General features: G+C 57.9%; 1 protein-coding gene and 1 pseudogene across 5 annotated transcripts in view; both read left to right on the forward strand.

The window, feature by feature from the left end:
* The window catches only part of LOC135404811 (zinc finger protein 493-like), a 152,662-nt pseudogene that overhangs the window by 15,837 nt on the left and 116,207 nt on the right, over window positions 1-20,618 (forward strand).
* The window catches only part of LOC135404426 (class I histocompatibility antigen, F10 alpha chain-like), a 92,658-nt gene continuing 82,441 nt past the window's right edge, over window positions 10,402-20,618 (forward strand). Inside the window, exons 1-7 of one of the 5 annotated variants that reach the window (XM_064639168.1) lie at window positions 10,407-10,792; window positions 14,082-14,345; window positions 14,602-14,877; window positions 15,126-15,398; window positions 15,514-15,624; window positions 15,723-15,761; window positions 16,088-16,212. In XM_064639168.1, the coding sequence (XP_064495238.1) occupies window positions 10,717-10,792; window positions 14,082-14,345; window positions 14,602-14,877; window positions 15,126-15,398; window positions 15,514-15,624; window positions 15,723-15,761; window positions 16,088-16,104 (1,056 nt within the window). In that variant the 5' untranslated portion in view covers window positions 10,407-10,716 and the 3' untranslated portion in view covers window positions 16,105-16,212. Of the gene's footprint in view, window positions 10,793-12,696; window positions 12,779-14,081; window positions 14,346-14,601; window positions 14,878-15,125; window positions 15,399-15,513; window positions 15,625-15,722; window positions 15,866-16,087; window positions 16,213-20,618 lie in introns of those variants that run through there. The other 4 variants (XM_064639169.1, XM_064639165.1, XM_064639167.1 and 1 more) reach the window with 4 other exon arrangements.

Consider the following 20,618-nt stretch of genomic DNA (forward strand, 5'->3'; position numbering starts at 1 on the left):
GAAGGCCTTGGAGTGTGGAGAGGAGGGGGGACCTTGAGGCGGGGTGGGAGCCGAGAGCGCCAAGAGGTTTGCGAGGGTGGGAGGCGAGAGAGGAGGGCCGGCCGGCCCCGGGAGGCAGAGTGGGGAGAAGTGAGCCCTGGGACCCCACTGGCAACACTAAAGGGGACCCCAGAGAGTGGGAACCCCCCGGAGTCACGGGACCCCTGGCAGCCCGGAGAAGGGGGACCCCCAATGCAGGCAGAAGTGCCATCAGACCAGACAGGGGGGACCCCCCTAACCCCAGAGAGCAGAGATGGGGAATTCTGGGAGGGGATTTTGGGCTGAATGTTGTTGTTTTGGGGATTTTTATGGACACAAGATGCCCGGTGAGTCCTAGAGCTGGACTTGGGCAACGCGCTTACCCCTTGTTTTTCCCCCTCCAGCAGGATTTCTGCTTCCCAAAGCTTGGGTGGATGGAGGAGGAGGCTGCGAGGAAGAGGAAGATGCTGCGGGCCCCCCAGGCAGGTGAGGAGGAAGTCAGTGCCCCTTTGGGTCGGTCTTTTGTGGCCGTCCTGCCGTGGCCGGAGTTGGGGGGATGTCCTTGGGCTTCCCTGTGGGACGGAGGTAAATCCCCTGCGTGTCCTTGTTGCTTCCTGCCCCAGGCCCCGAGGTGAGGCCGGAGAGCGCGGAGGACAAATCCCGGCGGCAGAGCCTGGTGGGAGAGGCCGTTTTGAAGGGCTCCCCGGCGCAGGAAGGCAGCGGGGAGGAAAAGGGCCGGAGATGCCCCCGCAGGAGGGGCTGCAAAGCCAGCCCAGGGGGCTGTGAGGAGGAAAGATCCAGCGTGTGCCGGGAAGGCGGCCGGAGCTTGAGGCGGACCTGCGAGCTGGTGGTATCTGAGCAGCCTCCCAGCAGGGAAAAGCCCTTCAGGTGTTTGGAATGTGGGAAGAGCTTCAACAAGAGCACCAACCTTGTCAGCCACCAGCACATCCACAGTGGGGAACGGCCCTACACATGTAGGGAATGTGGGAAGAGCTTCAGGCACAGCTCCACCCTCTGCGCCCACTGGCGCATCCACACTGGAGAACAGCCATACAGGTGTGAGGAATGTGGGAAGAGCTTCAGTCGGAGCTCCACCCTCCGCAACCACCAGCACATCCACACTGGAGAACGGCCCTACAAGTGCTTGGATTGTGGGAAGAGCTTCAGGGACAGCTCCACTCTCCTCACCCACCAGCACGTCCACACTGGGGAAAGACCCTACACATGTAGGGAATGTGGGAAGAGCTTCAAAACCAGGTCCACCCTCTGCAGGCACCGTCGCATCCACACCGGAGAGAGGCCCCACAAGTGTGAGAAGTGTGGGAAGAGCTTCATCCGGAGCTCTTCCTTGACCTCCCACCAACGGACCCACCGGTAAGAGAAGCCCCGAGTGCCCCGACTGCGGGAAGAGCTTCGGCCGCTGCTCCAACTCCATCAGCCATGGGAGGACCCATGATGATGGGTTGGATGATCCACAGGGTTGGATGATCCACAGGGACCCCCGTTGGGCACAGACCTGGTGACCAACGTTCCTGGTGACCCCTGTTTAGCAGAGACCTGGTGCTGGAATAGAGTTCAAACCTGGAAGAAGAAGAAGGACTGGCACATCTGATGAGAAAGAGAAGACTCCAGTTCCCGGATAACATGAAGGTCAGGATGGTCTCCCCAAAGAAAAACCCTGAGAGACACGTGGTGTGAAAGGATGTACTGAGGGATGGGGCCAGTGAAGGTCCCACAGCCTTTCTTCACAACCATCCTGCAGGATGGGAATAGGGAACCTTTTTGACCTCTCTTATTTATCTGTCAAGAAAGAATAGATGCCTGTCACGCTACCCCAAATTTAGCTTTGTGACTAAAGAAACTCTAAAACTCCACCTAAACCTGGAAAAATAGTCTAAAAAGAAGTCAAGGATAAGGAGAAATGGAAGGAAGATTTGCATTGAAAGTGCTGGATGGGCTGAGGGGCTGATCCTGCCTTCCCTTCCCCTTTCAGGTGGCTCATGGGGTGAGAAATTTAAAGTTCTGCTCGCTGATTCCTTGCTTTTACAGAACTAGAGTTTGCTTTCACTTCCCAGTGTTTTAGTAGATTGCTGGTGTGGTTTAGAGTTTGTGCTTTGATTGCTTTGTGGTGTTCTTGCTGTGTTTGAAGTGTGTTTTTGTAGCCAGAGCCTCTCAGCGAGGCCTACGAGCTTTTCTGAGCTGGTCAGGGTTTGTCTTGATCAAGAGTGTTATTGTGTGAGCTGCTGCAGGGATTGCTTTGTAAAGGTGCTGCCAGTTTGTGGGCAGTGGAATAAGTGGTGGGAGATTGTGCTGAGGGAGTTTCCCTGTCCCTGGGAAGTGGCAGTGCCCGAAAAGGGTGATGGAATCCCCTGGCCTTGGGAATGTGTTTGGGGCAGAGTTGGTGTGGGGAACAGCCGAGAGCCCAGACTGGACTGATCTGGTTTTGGCTTCCCTGGGGCACTAAGAGGCAAAGAGACCTTTGAAGAGTGGGGTAAATGTGCCCTGACCCTCTGTTTTCCGTGACCCCCCCCTGTGTTGAACCCCCCCTTAAAGGGGTGGTCGAGGTACATCCTTAAATGCCATCATTAAAGCCTGGGGGACAAACGTGGTTCAGTCACCCCTCTAGAATTGCTCTAAATTTCAGCTGTTGGCACAATGCAAGGCTGAGATTGGATCCAGCAGCCCCCAGCACCCCAGAGGAAGTTGGGAGCTCAGGGGGACCACCCCCATTTCCCAACCCCCAGTGCCCAAAGACCCCCATGGGACCGTCCATCCCTCCAGACCACCCCCCTTTTCCACCCCTCTCCCTGTTCCTCCCACTTTGCCATGGTCCCCTCAAGCCCCAGCCTTTCCCAGATCAGTTTTGGGGTCCCAACTCCCACTTTTCCTCCCTCTCCCACACCTTACACATCATTCCCCCAATCCCCAGCCCCCTCCTGCTCAGTTTGTGGGTCCCACCCTCCCCTTTTCCCCACTCTTCTGACCTCTCCTACCCCTTTCCCCTCATCCCCCAATCCTCAGTCCCCCTCCCCCTCCACTTTTGGGGGGTCCCACTCCTGTCCCATTCAGTATGAGGATCCCACCACCCTTTTTCTCTCCACACCTGTTTTCCCACCCAGTCCCCCCCAAAAAAGCAGTTAGGTGGAGTCCTGGGTGGGATTTGAGGTTTTTTGGGGGCTGCTTAAGGAGCTGTGGGTTTTTTAGGGGTTTCCCAGCACCTTTTTGGGTGTGCTGGGTGCCGTGTTGAAGGGCAGGTGCCCTTCCAAAGCTCCCCAAAATCAGGGCAGGGTTTGGGGGTCCCGGCTGGGCCCGAGGCCACGGGGAGGGGCTGCGGCAGCCGGCGGCTCAGGAGCCCTGTGGGGAGAGAAAAGGGGGTGAGAGCGGGGTGGGGGCACAGGGGGGACACCGGGATACACCGAGACCTGGACTGCAGCCAGCGGGACCAGAACTGGGGCAACAGGGGTCATACTGGGAGCAACTGGGAGCATGTTGGGGGCAACTGGGATATACTGGGAGTGTCTGGGAGTGAGTGGAACCATAATAGGGGTGAATGGGAGTGACTGGAACCATGCTGGGAGCAACTGGGATCATCCTGGGAGCAGCTGGGCCCCTGCTGGGCTCATGCTGGGCTCATACTGGGATCTTACAGGGAGTAACTGGGTCAATCCTAGGGGCAACTGGTACCATGCTGGGGAATACTGGAATCATACTGGGATCACAGTGGGAGCAGCTTGGCCCATGCTGGGAGCCACTGGGGCCACAGTGAGGGTGACTGAGGTTATACTGGGAGTGACTGGGAGCATTCTGAGGGCAGTTGGGACTATGTTGGCACAACTGGGATATACTGGGAGCAAGTAGGATCATGGTGGAGGTGACTGGAATTATAGTGGGAGCATACTAGGAGTGACTGGGAGCATGCTGAGGTCAACAGAGATCATACTGGGAGTGACTGGAACCATAGTAGGGGTGAATGGGAGTAACTGGAACCACGCTGGGGGCAACTGGGATCAGAGTGGGAGCAGCTGGGCCCCTGCTGGGCTCATACTGGGATCACCCTGGGACTGACAGGGATCATGCTGGGAGTGACTGCAATACTCCTGGGAGTATGTGAGAGGGACTGCAACCATACTGGGGATGACTGGGGTCAAACTGGATTCATACTGGAAGTGTCTGCAAGTTACTGGGATCATACTGGTAGCAACAGTGATTGTACTGGGATCATACTGGGATCAAACTAGGATCATACTGGGAGCAACTGGTTCTATGCTAGGGGAATTGGGAACTACTTGGATCCCACTGGAGGAACTGGGAGCAACTGGGACCATGCTGGGCACAACTGGGATCATACTGGGAGCAACTGGGCCCACAGTGAAGGTGACTGGGGTCATACTGGGAGTGACTGGGAGCATTTTGAGGGCAGCTGGGATTATGTTGGCACAACTGGGATATACTTGGAGCAAGTGGGATCATGCTGAAAGCTACTGGGAGCAACTGGGAGTGAGTGGGACCACACTGCGGGCAACTGGGATATACTGAGAGAGACCAGGAGTGACTGGGATCATACTGGGACTGACTGGGAGTGTACTGGGAGTGACTGGGAGCATGCTGAGGTCGACTGGGATATACTGGGGGAGACTGGCAGTGCCAGGGATCATACTGGGAGCTACTGGAGTCATAGTGGGGTGACTGGGAGCAAGTGGAACCCTGCTGGGGGCCAATGGCTTTCTACTGGGAGTGCCAGGACATGTCTGGGTTCATCCTGGGTGTGAGTGCCACCATCTGGGGTGTCACTGGGATCCTACTGGAGTCATACTGGGAGGGAGTGGAACTCTAGTGGGGCGACGGGGAGCAACTGGGACCATGCTGGGGGTAACTTGGATCGTACTAGGAGAGACTGGGATCATACTGGTAATGACAGGGAGCATGCTGGAGACAACTGGGATATACTGGGAGTGGCTGGGAGTGACAGGAATCATTCTGGGAGTGACTGGAAGCACAGTAGGGGTGAATAGGAGCAACTGGAACCACACTGGAGGCAAATGGGATCATACTGGGAGCAGCTGGGCCCCTACTGGGTTCCTGCTGGGATCATACTGGGAGCAGCTGGGCCCCTACTGGGTTCCTGCTGGGATCTTACTGGGAATGACTGCAATAATACTGGGAGTATGTGAGAGGGACTGCAGCCATTCTGGGGATGACTGAGATCAAACTGGATTCGTACTGGGAGTGTCTGAAAGTTCCTGGGATCATACCAGGGGTGACTGGACTCATACTGGGATAATACTGGGAGCAACTGGAACCACGCTGGGGGCAACTGGGATCCTATTGGGAATGACTGGGAGTGACTGGGATCCTAGTGGGAGTGACCAGGACCATACTGGAACCATCCTGGGAGTGACTGTCAGTGACCAGGACCATACTGGGACTAACTGGAACTACACAGAGGGGATCTGGGAGCAACTGGGATCATGCTGGAAGCAAGTGGGAGTAACTGGGAGTGACAGGGTGCATTCTGGAGGCAACTGGCATAGACTGGGAGTGACTGGGATCGTACTGATGGGAACTGGAAGCATCCTGGGGCAAGTGGAAGTAACTGGGTATGACTGTGAGCATGCTGAGGGCAACTGGGATCTACTGGGAGAGTCTGCAACCATCCTGGAGGTGACTGGGACCACACTGGGAGTGAATTGGACCATACGGGGGGCAACTGGGAGTGAGTGGATGTACAAGGGGGCAACTGGGATTGACTGGGACCATGATGAGGGAAGACTGGGACCATACTTGGATTGAGTGGATCTGTGCTGGAGGCAACTGGGAGCAACTGGGACCATGCTGGGGACAACTGGGCCCACAGTGAGGGTGACTGGGGTCATACTGGGAGTGACTGGGAGCATTCTGAGGGCAGTTGGGACCATGTTGGCGCAACTGGGATATACTGGGAACAAGTGGGATCACACTGGAGGTGACTGGGATCATAGTGGGAGCGACTGGGACCACACTGGGAGTGACTGGGAGTGGCTGGGAGCAACTGGGATCATGCTGGAAGCATGGAAAAGAGATTTCTTCCTTAAAAGACTCCTTTGGCCCAAGACCCCTCGGTGCCATGGCAGATGTTTCCTGCGGTGTTTGAGCATTCCCAGGAGCACAAATCCACAGGGATCTGCTGCAAAGTCCCCTCTAGAAAGGCCAAACCAGCCAAGGGGGAGTTTTGTAGCCAAACCCAAACAGGTCTGTGTTTCCTGGTTCACCAGCTCTGCTCTTCTCCCCCCTCTGAGGTGGGATGGGAGCAGCGCTGAGACCCAAAAAGCTGCCAGAAACACCCCAAAAAAGTTGCCAGAACCCCCCAAAATTAACAAGCCCCCTACAAATTCCAAGCAGATCCCGTCCTTCCATCCTTGTGCTTTGCTGCTGGTTAAAAGCAGGTTGGAAATACAATCCTATCTATTATTCTTGTTACACCAAATATTGATCTAATATGATAATGTTAATTAAACTTTACCATATGTGTGCAGGTGACTCCTTGCAGGGGGTTTGTGCAGGAGGAGGCTCTGGGGTGGCTCCTCCAGCCTCAGCCACTCCCCCCAGGGCAGTGATGGTGAGAAGCAGCCCCGTGAGGAGCCTGGTGACCCCCAGGGGCACCTTTTTGTCCTTGATGGGCCTGAGGCTGAAATGTGGGGACAAAGCCCATGGAAGGGGCACAAAGAGCACCCCACAGCCCCAGCTCTTGTACCCCCCGGGTCCCTTCCCCACCTCCCAGCACAGCCCCAGGCCCGTGGAGGGCTCCAGGCTCAGTTTGGGGGGATCCCAGTGCTGTCAGTGGCACCCAAGGATTTTTGGGGCTGCCTCCCCCCCATGCCCCCTTCCAGCACGGGATGGGCACCCCCCCAGCCCCACAGCTTGCCAAGCCCTTTGCCCTTCCTTCCCTGCTCCTCCCCGGCAGGAACTGGCCTGTTGGAGGGGACTTGCAGCCTTTGGGCTGGGCCAGGCTGTGCAAAGGAGCTGCTGCCAGGCCAGGGAGGGTCGGGCTGAGGGGAGGAGGCCGGAGCCCCCAGGCTGTGGCACTGGGGAGGCCCTGGGGCGCCTCTCTGGGCTCTGGGGCCTGGAGATTTCTCTGCCCTGGGCCAGGCCATGGCAGAGGCCCCTGGGGGGTGCCCACACCCAGCACTGCCCCGACAAGGCCTCTGAGCAGGGCTGCCCTCCAAGCACCCCCTGCCCAGGCCGCAAAGACTTGGCACAAACCAGCCCCTCCGGGCCCTGCCAAAGTGGCCCCAAACACACCCAGGGGAGGCCCCAGGAGGGGACAGAAACCCCCCCATCTTGTGCTGCGGGGGCTTCTGTCCCCCACCACTCCCCGATGCAGCAGGACCCCGGGGACAACAACCAGGGTGGGCAGAGCCCTCGGAGGGGCGACTGCAACTTCTATTCTTTTCTCTCTCTTGCTCTCTTTTCCCTCCCACATTGCCTTGGGGGGCTGGATCACAACCCAAAGGGCTCCACACCTGGTTTCCTTTGCAACCCAACTGCTCTAAAATAAATGCTCTCTCTCTCTCAATCTCTCTCTCTCTCTCTGCAAACACTGATCATCCAGGACTGGTTCACTTTAATTCACTCCAAGGGAAACAAGAATCAAACAAAAGTTCTTCCAGCCTGGCAGGGTGGGCTGTAACACTCCCCTGTGGCTTTTGGAACTGATTTAGTGCCCACACACACTAAACTCAAGCACAGCTTTGAAACAACCTCCCCAAAAGAGGAGCTGGTTTTCCTGGTGCCTCCCTCCACTCTCTGCTGCAGCAGCTCCATCGCAGCAGCCCAGTCTGTGCAAACCAAGCCAGTTCCTGCTCAGGCCGGGAACTGGGCAGTGCCAAATGCCTGATTTGGGGCACTTTCCTGCCAGGAAAGTCAAGCCCCCTTTTCCCTTCAGCGGCTTGAGGTGATTTGAGCCTTCAAAGCACCAGGACTGCCTTTGTTTTCCCAACTCAGCCTTGGCTCCTGCTGGCTCTGTGTGCCCTGGGAAGGTGTTGTCTCAAGGACTTGCACAGCTGAGAATCCCCCAAACTGCCCCCCAGGCAGTCACAGCCTTTTTTTAACCCTCTTCCTTTCCCCAGGGCTGGTTTTTGGTCACTGTTTCCTGTCCCAGCCTTTGCTGCTCCTCTTGTCGCTGCTCCAACCTCCAACATCGGGAACATTTTCCCACCTGGTTCATGGTTTTTCCTAAATTCTTTCCCTGCTCAGCCTTTCCCTGGCCATGCACTATTCCCCAAGGCAAAGGTCAAAATTCACAGGTTCACCAAAGCAAAACTGACCCCACCAGAGCCATTTGTGGAATATTTGTAAGGAAAGAACCCAAAGAAACAGGACAAGCATCCACTGGCACAGAATGTGGATGCTGCTGGTGGAGCACTGGCAGCTGCAAAGAGTTTCCACATTTATTGAAACTCTCTCTAAACCCTGACATCAACAAATTCCAATTATTACCAGGAAATGCACCCAGCATTTCCTCCATAGGTAAATATTCTCCAGGTAAGAACCCCTCTGCCTGTGTCTGCAAAGGAAGAACTCAAAGGATCATTTTTCCCACCCAAACACTTCATTTTTCAAGAAGCTTTAATTGATGCAGAGCTTTTTACTGTCCCCAACCCCAAACTCCTCCTGCTACAGGCTGCAGTTTAGGGCATTTTGGAGCAAAAAGCAGGTGGGGGAGGAAGAGGAGGAGAAAACAGACCTGGGAGGGAACAACAGAGGAACTTAACATGGAAAATACTCCCAAAGGCACTGGGTTTGGGGAAATAAAGGACTTTTGTGTCCCAAAGAGCACTTCGAAACTATTGCAGACCAATATAGTTGTGGCCTTTTTTTGCTGCCCAGGGAAGGGCAATGAGTCCACAAGTGGCCGTGGGAGTGATTGAAAGGGGCTTTTCTGTAGTGACCAAAGGAGAGGGAATCCAACCAGTCAGCAGCAATTTCCACTTTTTGTCTGCAAATCCAAGAGTAATTCAGCCCTGACCTGAGGGGTCCCTGCAAGGAGACACCTGGGGGTCACGGGGACCCCAAAGTGGGACCCCCAGGCTGGGCCGGGCTAGAGGGGGAGGCCCAGGGGAGACGGAGCAGGACGGGCAGGAGAAAGCTGCTTCTTCTTGCTCCTCTTAGTCTCACCTCCTCCTTCCCCCTCCCAAATTCCCTCTGGATCTGGCACAGCAATCTTGGGAAGAGAGAACTAAGCTCAAATGCAAACTTGCTTCATCCTGGGCCAGCCCAGCCCCCACACCCCCGATCTGACTCAACACCCCCATCCCGGTCCATCCCACACCCCCATCCCAGTATATTCCCAGCCCGGTCCATCCCACAGCCCCATCCCAGTATATTCCCAGCCCGGTCCATCCTACAGCTCCATCCCAGTATATTCCCAGCCCGGTCCATCCCACACCCCCATCCCAGTATATTCCCAGCCCGGTCCATCCCAGCCCGGGTCTGTCTTTCAGTCCCAGCCCGGCTCGGCTTGGCAGGGACTCCAAGCCCCTCCCGTGCCAGCCCTGCCCCAGCAGGGCCATGTGGCAGCAGCCGATGCGGCTGCAAGGCCGGTCCCCCCCGGGCGGGAGCAGTGGCGGGCCCGGGGCAGCCAAAGGGGTCGGAGCGAGAGGAGCCGGGACGAGGCAGCGCTGCTGCGGCAGCGGCTCCTTCCGAGCCCGCCGGGGCTGGGCGGGAAGGAGGAGCCCGCGGGCAGCCGCTCCCTGCGCGGGCCCTGCGGAGGGGACAGGGCGGGACGAACCCGCCGGACCCCCCTCCCGGCCCCTCCAGCCGCGCCGGGGCCGCGCCCGAGCTCCGCCACCGCCTCCCCGAGTGCCCGCCCGGCTTGGCCCAGAATCCCAGCTCCCTGTGCTGAACCGGCCGCGGTTTACGGGAAACAGCCCTGGCGATGTGCCCGGAGCCGCTGCTTTAGGAGTCCCAGCCCTGGCGATGTGCCCGGACTGGGGGCACTCTGTCCCAGTCTGTCCCAATCCATCCCAGTCTGTCCCAGTGCATCCCAGTCCGTCCCAGTCTCTTCCCAGCAGCCGCCGCCGTTTCCCGGGTCCTGCCCCCCCCGCCCCCCCAAGATGCTGACGGGGGTCGGGGCTCCGTCTTTGGCTTCGTCTCCCTGGGCTGGGGCTCGGCCTCCGCCCGCGGGAGGAGCTGAGGGGGGTCCCCGGGGGTCGTGTGTCCCCCCCGGAGCGTGTGTGCCCCCCCCGGGACCCCCATCCCGCTGTCCCCCCCTTTTCTCTCCCCACGGAGCTCCTGCCCCAGCTCCCGCTCCCCCCTGGCAGGGGCTTTGGGAGCCCCCCTTTGCCTTGACCCCGGGACCCCTGCGGGGGGCAGTGGGGGCTGCCCAGGGCGGGCACTGGCCCAGGGCGATCGCCCCCCGCCCCCGCGGCATCCGCTGATCGCGGCGCTTCCCCCGCTTTGGCCCCAAAGCGGCGCCTTTAAGGCCGAGTTTAAGCGCAGGGCCCGCGAGTTCAGCTCGGCCCGGCCCGGGGGTCCCGCCGCTCGGGCCCGTCCAGGGGGCCCGGGGGTGGCGGGGGGACCCGGGGCGGTGCCGGGAGGGGTCCCGAAGGGGATCCCGGGGCATTCCCGGCAATTCCCCCGGGCCCGCCCCCCGCGCTCCCTCGGCCACTTTCGCTTTCGCGTCTCCCGAACTGCGCCCAGCGGGGCCAGCGGAGCAGTGCGATGGCTCCAGCGCTGGGGCTGGGGGCGCTCCTGGCGCTCCTGGGGGTCTTGGCGGTCTCGGGGGGGCAGCCCGAGGGTAAGTGGGACCCCCGGAACGGGCAACTCCTCAGCCTTTATTCCCGGGCACCGACACTTCCCTGAACCTCCATTTCCGGGCACCGGGACCCCCCTGCACCCTCTCCCTCGGCACCGGGACCCCCTGAATCCCGATTGCTGGGCACGGGAACCCCCTGAGCCCCCATTCCCGGAAGGAGACCCCCCCTGAACACCCACTCCTGGGCACCGGGACCCCCCTGAACTTCCATTTCCGGTGACCGGGACCCCCCTGCACCCTCTCCCTCCACACCGGGACCCCCTTAAACCTCCCTATGCGGCACCGGGACCGCCTCATTTCCATTCCTGGGCACCGAGACCCCCTTGAACACCCGTTCCTGGGCACGGGAACTCCCCTGAACCTACATTTCCAGGCACCGGGACCCCCCTGCACCCTCTCCCTCTGCACTGGGACCCCCTGAATCCCGATCCCTGAGCACGGGAACCCCCCTGGACTCCCATCCCCGGCACCAGGACCCCTCTGAACCCTTTTATCATCCATAAATACCCCCGTGGGCCCCCTTTCCTGCCAATCCTGCCTCTCCCAGCCCCCTCATCCTCCCTTTTCCTTGACCCTGGGACCCCCATTCCTGCCTTTCCCAGCCCCCAGCCCCCACTTCCCTCAACACCGGGGACCACTGGACCCCCCTTTCCTGGGCACAGGGACCCCCTGGATCCCTTATATCACCTCTCCCAGTCCCAGCCCCCACTTTCCTTGAACCTTGGACCCTTCCCAGCTCTCCCAGTTCTGCTCCCTTGACCCTTGAACCCCCCAAACCCTCCAATCTCTGTGACCCCCCCAGTTCTCCACTCCCTGAGCTTCCTGCAGGGGGGTCCCAGGCACCGGGAACGCCCTCGACCTCAATTCCTGGGCACCGGGGCCCCCCCCTCAACCCCCTTATCCTGCACCAACACCCCCTGCACCCCCTTTCCTGGACATCCCGCCTCTCCCAGACCTACCTTTTCCTTGTCCATGAGACCCCCTGGACCCCCATTCCTGCCTTTTCCAGACCCCATTTTCCTCAACAGCAGCGACCCCTGGACCCCCCTTTTCCTGGGCACAGGGACCCCCTGAATCTCCATCCCACCTCTCCCAGTACCTCCCCCCCCCTTCCCCTGACCCTGGGACCCCGTTACAGACCGGGCAGGGGCTGCAACCTGGTTCTTTTAGATGATTCCTTCCAAGGCGAGATTAAGGCCCAAACCTCCAAATGTTGGGTCTCAAACACACAACTGACTTTATTGGTACCAATAAGGAACGGTAAAAGCGAGAGGGGGAGAAGAAGAGGGAGAGATGAGGAAAAGGAAAGGCTGCCAAAGGAAAGTGCAGAAAGGTTCCCAGCCCAGGGAGAGAAGCGGGTGCAGTCAGGCTCGGGCAGGCAGGGAAGCAGCGCTGGAGGGAAGCGGGTGGGGAGCAGAGCGGATCCGAGCCGAGCAGCAGAGCAGGGAGGTGGGACACGAGCGGGACGGAGCGAGGAGTGGGGCCAGCAGCCAGCACGGGCCCCTGGCCAACACCGGCTGGGCTGGACAGGACCGAAACGCGGGCACTGCCTTAAATCCCCCCGGTGGGCGCTCCCTGGCCAGCTCGGCTCCGGGCAGAGCCTTGACTTTGAGACCCCCTGGAGCCCACGCAAGACGTGGCCGCGGAGGGTTGCAGAGGGTCTCAGGAGGACTCAGGGTGGTCCCAGCAAGGCTCCCAAAGGACATTCCGGTCAGTTCCCAGGAATTCCCCCGTCCCCTCCCCTCCCCCGCGCTGCCTCGGGCACGGTCGCGTCTCCCAACCTGCGGCGGCGGGATCTGCCCGGTGACCGGTGACGTCACGGCCCAGTCGGGTTGCCATTGGTGCAGAAGAAGTAGCGGCGCCGGACGCTGCTGTGTGGGCGGAGCCAGCGGAGCAGCGCGATGGCTCCAGCGCTGGGGCTGGGGGCGCTCCTGGCGCTCCTGGGGGTCTCGGGGGGGCAGCCCGAGGGTAAGTGGGACCCCCGGAACGGGCAACTCCTCAGCCTTTGTTCCCGGGCACCGGCACTTCCCTGAACCTCCATTTCCGGGCACCGGGACCCCCCTGCACCCTCTCCCTCGGCACCGGGACCTTAAACCTTAAACCTCCTTATCCGGCACCGAGACCACCCTGAATCTCCATTCCTGGGCACAGGGACCCCTCTGGAACCCTATTCCTGAGGACTGGCACCCTCCCAAACACCCATTCCTGGGCATGGAGCCCCCCTGAACCCCCATTCCCTGACACAGAAATCCCTCCCCACCTCCATTCCTGGGCACTTGGACCCCCCTGCACCCCCTCTCGCAGCGCTGGGACCCCCTTAAACTCCCTTACCTGGCACTAGGTCCCCCTGAACCCCTATTCCTGGACACAGAGACCCCCCCTAGACAGCCATTCCTGGGAACTTGGAACCCCCTGAACCCCCATTCCAGGGACAGGGATCCCACTGCAGCCCCTTATCCAAAACAGGGACACCCCTGGGCCCCCATTCTGGGCACTGCGACCCCCCTGAAGCCCCTTTTCCTGCACCAGGACCCTCTGAACCCCCATCCCCGGCACCAGGACCCCTCTGAACCCCCTTATCCTCAACAAATACCCCCCTGTGCCCCTTTTCCTCCCAATCCCACCTCTCCCAGCCCCCTGATCCTCCCTTTTCCTTGACCCTGGAACCCCCTGGACCCCCATTCCTGCCTTTCCCAGCCCCCAGCCCCCACTTTCCTCTACGTCGAGGACCGCTGGGCCCCCTTTTTCTGGGCACAGGGACCCCCTGGATCCCTTATCCCGCCTCTCCCAGTCCCAGCCCCCACTTTCCTTGAACCTTGGACCCTTCCCAGCTCTCCCAGTTCCACTTCCTTGACCCTTGGACCCCCCAAGCTCCCCAGTCTGTGTGACCCCCCAGTTCTCCACTCCCTGTGCTTCCTGCAGGGGGGTCCCAGGCACCGGGAACGCCCTTGACTGCAATTCCTGGGCACCAGGACCCCCCCTGGAACCAACCTTATCCTGCACCAACACCCCCCTTCACCCCCTTTCCAGGCCATTCTGGGTCTCCTCACCCCATGACCCCTCTTTTCACAACACTGGGGCCTCCTGGGCCCCCCTTTCCTGGGCACAGGGACCCCTGGATGTTCCATCCCACCTCTCCCAGTCCCTACACCCTCCTTTCCTTGGCCCTGGGATCCCCAAACCCCCTTCCCGGCTCTCCCAGCTCTCCCAGTTCCGCCTTTCCTTGACCCGTGGACACCCCCAGACCCCCCAAATCTCCGTGTCCCCCCAGTTCTCCACTCCATGCGTTACCTGGAGGTGGCAGTGACGGAGCCCAGCCCGGGGATCCCTCAGTTCATGGTGTTGGGATACGTGGATGGGATCCCCTTTGAGCGCTACGACAGCGAACGGGGCCGGGTGGAGCCGCTGACGCCGTGGATGGCGGCCGGAGCCGAGCCGGGATATTGGGATAGAGAGACCCAGATCGACAGGGGGAACCAGCTCGTGGCTGCCTACAAACTGGATGTAGGGCGGGATCGGTACAACTGGAGTGGGGGTGAGTGGGGGGAGCTGGAGAATGGGGGATGTGTGGGGCTGGGATGGGATGTGTGGGGCCAGAATGTGGATCCAAGGCACTCCAAGGGGCTGGGATGGGATCCAAGGGGCTGGTATGTGGATCCAAGGTGCTCCAAGGGCTGGGATGACACTCTGTGTGTCTCCATCACACTCTGGGGTTCCATAGGGCTCAAATGGGGCTCTGTGGGGCTGGGACACAATTCCAGGGTCTCCATGGGTCCGATCCCACCCCCCAGGTCTCCACACGTGGCAGCGGGTTGCTGGCTGTGACCTCCTCTCCGACGGGAGTGTCCGTGGATTCTATCGGTATGGCTACGACGGGCGGGATTTCATCTCCTTCGAGCTGGGATCCAGGAGCTTCGTAGCGGCCGATGGAGCTGCCCAGATCACCAAGAGGAAATGGGAATCTGATGGGATCATGGCGGAGAGACAGACACATTACCTGGAGAACATCTGTCCAGAAGCGCTCCGGAGATTTGTTGGATTCGGGCGGGAGGCGCTGGAGCGCAAAGGTGAGGGAGACAGAATTCCCATGGGAATGTGGGATTTGGGAATGTGGGATTTGGGAGGGTGGAACTGAAAAATGCAGGAATTCCCATGGGAATTCCATGGATGAATCTGAGTCATCCAACTCCCATGGGAATTCCATGGATGAATCCCACTTTTGTCCCATTCCAATGGGAATTCTGTGGGTGGAGCTCATCCCAATCCCATTCCCATGGGAATTCCATGGATGGATCTCACCTTTATCCCATCCCAGATCCCCCCGATGTCCACGTGTCTGGGAAAGAGGAACACGGGATCCTGACGTTGTCCTGCCACGCGTACGGATTCTACCCCGGGATGATCGGGATCAACTGGCTGAAGGGGGATGAAGTGCGGGATCAGGAGACGGAGTGGGGCGGGATCGTTCCCAACAGCGACGGCACCTTCCACAGCTGGACCAGGATCGAGGCGCTGCCGGGGGAGTGGGAGCAGTACCGGTGCCGGGTGGAGCACGCCGGAATGCCGGAGCCCGGGATCTTCGCCTGGGGTGAGGCTGGGAACGGGCAATGTGGGAACTGGGCATTTGGGAAGGAGGAATTTGGGAATGTGGGACAGCGGGATGGGGGTAACCCTCCCCCTCCTCCCGCTCCTGCCCTTGCCAGAGCCGGAATCCGTCTGGAATTCCAGCCCAGTGTTGGTGGCTGTGTCCGTCATCGCTGCCATCATCATCATCATCGGCCTCATGGGAGTCGGTGTCTGGAAGCTCCGATCCGGTAACTCCCGGGATGGGGGTCGGGAAGGGGCACGGATCCGCCCGGCAGCATTCCGGGGATCCTGTGCCACGGGTGCTGATCCCGCTTTCTTTCCATAGGGAAGAGGGAGGGGAATGGATACGACCCCGCGCCCACCAGTGAGTCCCAGCAGCGTGTGTGGATCCAGATCCTCTGGGCAGGGATCCCAGGATGGATGACGGGATTCCAGAGGGGAATGGGGGCCTAATGGCTGGAGCGGGATTGGAAGGGGATTCCAGCTCAGGGCAGGATTCCAGAGTGAGCTCAGGTGGAATTGTGGACTGGGATCAGGGCTGGATTCTGGAGTGGGATTGGCGTGGGATGGACAGAGCAGGATCAGGAGGGAATCCAGAGCAGTTCCTACTCTCCCTGGGCTCCACAGCCGGCTCCATCCCCTGGGATGGGAACAGGGACATGGTGACTCCTTTCCCCGCTCTCATCCCAGCAGGAATCACAGCCTGAGCGATCCCGGAGCTGGATCCGCCCCTTCCCTCTCCCTGCGGAAAGGCAGGAGCTGCTGGCAGAGCTCATCCCGCTGCTCCCACCCAGCCCGGCCCCCCTGCGGCTCTTCCCGATGGATCAACTTCCTGCTTTTTCCTGTGTGAAACTGTCAGAGACTGAAACAGTCAATGATTTCTGCATTCTGGGATTGCCAGGAGGCTTTTGCCGGCTTTTGCAGGACTTTGGCATTATCCCTCTGATGGGCAGCTGGGCCCATCTCCCCCTCCAGTGCTGCTGAAGGTGTCAAGCCCTGGAAAGGAGAGAAGAGCCGAGTTTACCAGGCCCCTCACAGGAACTCTGCTCTGGGCTGTCCGAGGTGTTGGGGGTTCATGGCATGGCCCATCAAAGCCCATCCCCCCCTGCCAATCTTGGAAGGTGGGAAAAAACCTTTTCCCTGCCCCTCATGGGAACTCTGGGCAGGCCTGGGAGACGTTGGGGGTTCGTGGCATGGCCCGGGACATTGTCCATGGATATAATAACTCATAACTTCCCTGAGTGTGGGGGCTTCCCTTCCTCACCCCCAACGGATCAAGGCCACCACTTCAACTGACAGACATGGAAGCTGCAACTACCAACTTCCATCGCTGGACCCCATGGGTGGTGACTATAGACATCTTTCCATTCTCAGCTTTTCTTTCCCTTCCTCTCCCTTACCCTTCTCCTGTCTTTCCTTTCTCTCCCTTATGCATTTTCCCCAAAGGTTATCTTTATGCCATATTGCTGTAGATGACAGATACAGATGATTTAACACCCAAAATGGCAACGTACCTGTTTACCTTTGAAACAAAACTGTTCTAAAATAAACCCTACATATGTAAGTTTTCAAACACCAATTATTCAGTGTTGTTTCACTCTAATCCACCCCAAGGGATTTATTAATAAGAACCTGGGTTATCCCCCCCTTTCTGGGGTGGGTCGTAACATTTTTGGTGTCAGGGACAAGGACCCTTTGGATGTGGTGGAGTAATCGGTGTAGTCCAAAACTGATACCAAGAGTGAGCCAAATGGTGACCATCCCCTCACTGTGAAATTATAGTGATAATTTTTCTCCTCTCGGTGTGACCTGGGCACATCAGACCTGTTGAAAGGCTTTCTGGTGTAGCCTGGACCTGTTGAAAGGTTCTCTGGTACCTGGGCCTGTTGAAAGGTTTTCCAGGAGAGAGTCAAGCCAACCCTCAGAGGGTTAAGGGGGAGAAAGACATTAACCTGAGCTGGGTTAATGACTGAGTCCAAAAGAAATGACACCCCAGGGTGAGTTAGGTGGGGGTTATACCATCAGACCTTGGTGATGAAATCATCATCACCTTGTATGAGAAGAAGGGAGATAAATCAGACTGCTCAAACTACCAGGGTATTACTCTGCTCTCCATTGCTGGCAAGATCCTGGCAAGAATACTCTTGAACAGACTAATACCCGCTATAGCAGAAGAACTTCTACCTGAAAGCCAATGTGGTTTCAGAGCCAACAGGAGCCCCACAGACATGGGATTTGTTCTCAGACAACTGCAAGAGAAGTGCAGGGAACAGAACAAAGGTCTCTATGGAACCTTTGTTGACCTCACCAAGGCTTTCGATACTGTGAGCAGGAAAGGTCTGTGGCAGATTTTGGAACGTTTAGGTTGTCCCCCCAAGTTCCTTAAAATGATCATCTCACTCCATGAGGATCAGCACGGCCAAGTCAGCTATGGCAATGCACTTTCTGAGCCCTTTCTAATAACCAATGGTGTGAAACAAGGCTGCGTTCTTGCACCAACCCTATTCACAATCTTTTTCAGCAGGATGCTCCAAAGGGCCACGGCAGACCTCGATGATCAGGATGGGATCTACATCCGATACCGCACTGATGGAAGCCCTTTCAACCTAAGGCGACTGAAGGCCCACACCAAGACCTTAAACCATCTTGTCCGGGAGCTGCTTTATGCTGATGACGTCGCCCTCGTCGCTCACACAGAAGCAGCTCTGCAGCGTTTAACATCCTGCTTTGCTGAGGCTACTGAGCTCTTTGGGCTGGAAGTCAGCTTAAAGAAAACAGAGGTCCTCCATCAACCTGCACCTCAGGAAGTCTTCCATCATTCTCACATCACCATTGGCCAATCAGAGCTCAAATCAGTCCAGCAGTTTAATTACCTGGGCAGCCTCATCTCCTCGGATGGTGAGATTGACGGAGAGATGGACAACAGGTTAGCAAAGGCATAGAGAACTTTTGGGAAACTCCATAAAAGAGTTTGGTGTAATAAACACTTGAAGAAAAGCACAAAGATCAGTGTTTACAGAGCCATTGTGCTGTCTACTCTTTTATATGGATCCGAATCATGGGTCATCTACAGCCACCACCTGCGACTCCTGGAACGCTTCCATCAACGCTGCCTCCGTACAATCCTAAACATCCACTGGTCAGATGATGTGACCAATCCATCTGTTCTAGAACAGGCAGCAGCCACAAGTATTGAGGCCATGTTGCTGAGAACACAGCTGTGCTGGGCAGGGCACGTCTCCAGGATGAAGGACCAACCACCCTCTCCCTAAGATCGTGCTCTGTGGTGAACTTGCCACCGGCTGCCACAAGAGAGGAGCCCCAAAGATGAGATACAAGGACTGCCTGAAACAACATCTGAGCCTTGGCCACATTGATCTTCATCACTGGTCTACTCTGGCCTCCAATCCGGAGGTCTGGAGACACCCCATCTCCAACGCTGCTGCTTCCTTTGAGAACGCAGCAGGATCACCATCGAGGAGAAAAGACAACGCAGAAAGAACCGTGTCCTGTCGATCCCATCCAAGGAGTCTTTCTGCTCTGCCTTTTGCAACTGGACGTGTTGTCATGGTTTGAGATAGTCCCATAATCCAATTCCCTAGCTCCAATCCCCCCTCCCACATCTCAACTTAATGTGAGATGGGTTTTTTTCCAGACAAAACACACCAGACTCAAAGTGGGGGAAAGGGAATATATTACAATCACTGTACAAATAAATATAACATCACATTATACACATGATCACAACTATCTCTACCATGACATATAGTATTTACAATGGACCAGATCTCTTCTCCCCTCCAAATAAAAGTCCAGGAGGGAAAGAAGGACAGATCCCTTCCAGTCCTTAAGCAGCAGCATCTTCTGAGGCAGCAGGTTCTGTCTGTCTTCTCCACATGCAGCAGCTGATAGCTGGCTTTCTGCCAGCACTCACATGGGAGGTATCCAAACTCTCCTTCGGCCCCCTTGACACAGGCAAAGGGGTCTTCCGTGGGCTTCGTAACCCCAGACAAGGTCGTTTCACCACGTCATATCACGAGACACAGGGGGGTCTTCGTGACGGTCTGGTATCTCTTGCAGGGCCTCTGTGCCCTGTCTCTCAGGCTGCCACCGTGGCAGCAGTGCAAGGGGGGAGCCAAGGTCAACTCCCCCTGCATTCCATCTGGCCATCCCGGTCCAGACGTCTTTTGAGCTTCTCAGCTCCTCTCTCTCCGGTGCTGCATGTCTAAAACTTTTCTCCTTAATAGGAGTCTATGTCCCTCTTCTCCAAGAGGGTCTCCAAGGGAGTTTTGGGGAATCTGGTACAGTCTTACCCCAAACTCTGTGTCTCAGCTGCTGGCTCTCTTTCTCCTCCCTTTCCAGGAGTCTTCTCTGCGGTGCTGCATGTTGTTTCTGCTGCTCCTCTGGTTCAGGTCCTTATCTCTGGCTCTCTGCCACTGTTTCTCTGGTCAGCGTCGGCTGCTGCTCTGCGTCCATGGAGAAAACATCTCCCGGCATAACTACAGGCACCTAGCCCAGCTTTATGCTGTTCCAGGTCCCTGCAGCCCCCCAGCCAAGGGCTGGGAGGCCCCAGAGGGCCCAAGGGGCTTAGAGCCCCTTCCTCGTGGCTCTACAACATGGCCACCTCTCCTACAACAACCCAAAACTACAACTCATCTCTTCCGGTCTGGTTGTGATCTGTTTACATTTTTGCAGGAGCGCCCATTGGGCAGAACTTCAAAATTTCCAAGGGTTTCCACCCCTTGGGGTCTACCACTTTTCTTTAGCCTCTGGGGGAAAACAAAGTCCAAACCACTACACTATGACTCAGTGCCGTCATCATTCTGCCAAGGATATCCTGATGAACCCGTCTGTCACCGCAGTGTCAGGTGATAGCCCTGACCAAAAGGGGACAGGGGGAGGTGCAGAACAACTGTCCATAAGTGTCCCTTGGCTCAGGGGATACGCAGGGCAGCAGGGATCCGTGCTGGTCCCCTTTCCTCCTTTCCCCTTCCAGGTGACACTGGCCAAGGCCCCAGCACCTGCTGCCACGAGCTGTACACAGCTCCCCTGATGTTCAAGGTCTGACAAGCTTAATAAAACAGCTCCCACCAGAGGTTTGGTCTGATCCCCCTGATCGGAGGGGAAACCGTGTCTATGGGGGAGGAAGGCATGCTTTCTGCACCTCCTTTTTGTACCTCATCAAAACCACTTCAAGATTTGGACAAAAATCAAAGGATAA

The sequence above is a fragment of the Pseudopipra pipra genome, chromosome W, assembly GCF_036250125.1.
Source record: "Pseudopipra pipra isolate bDixPip1 chromosome W, bDixPip1.hap1, whole genome shotgun sequence".
Taxonomy (NCBI): Eukaryota; Metazoa; Chordata; class Aves; order Passeriformes; family Pipridae; genus Pseudopipra; species Pseudopipra pipra.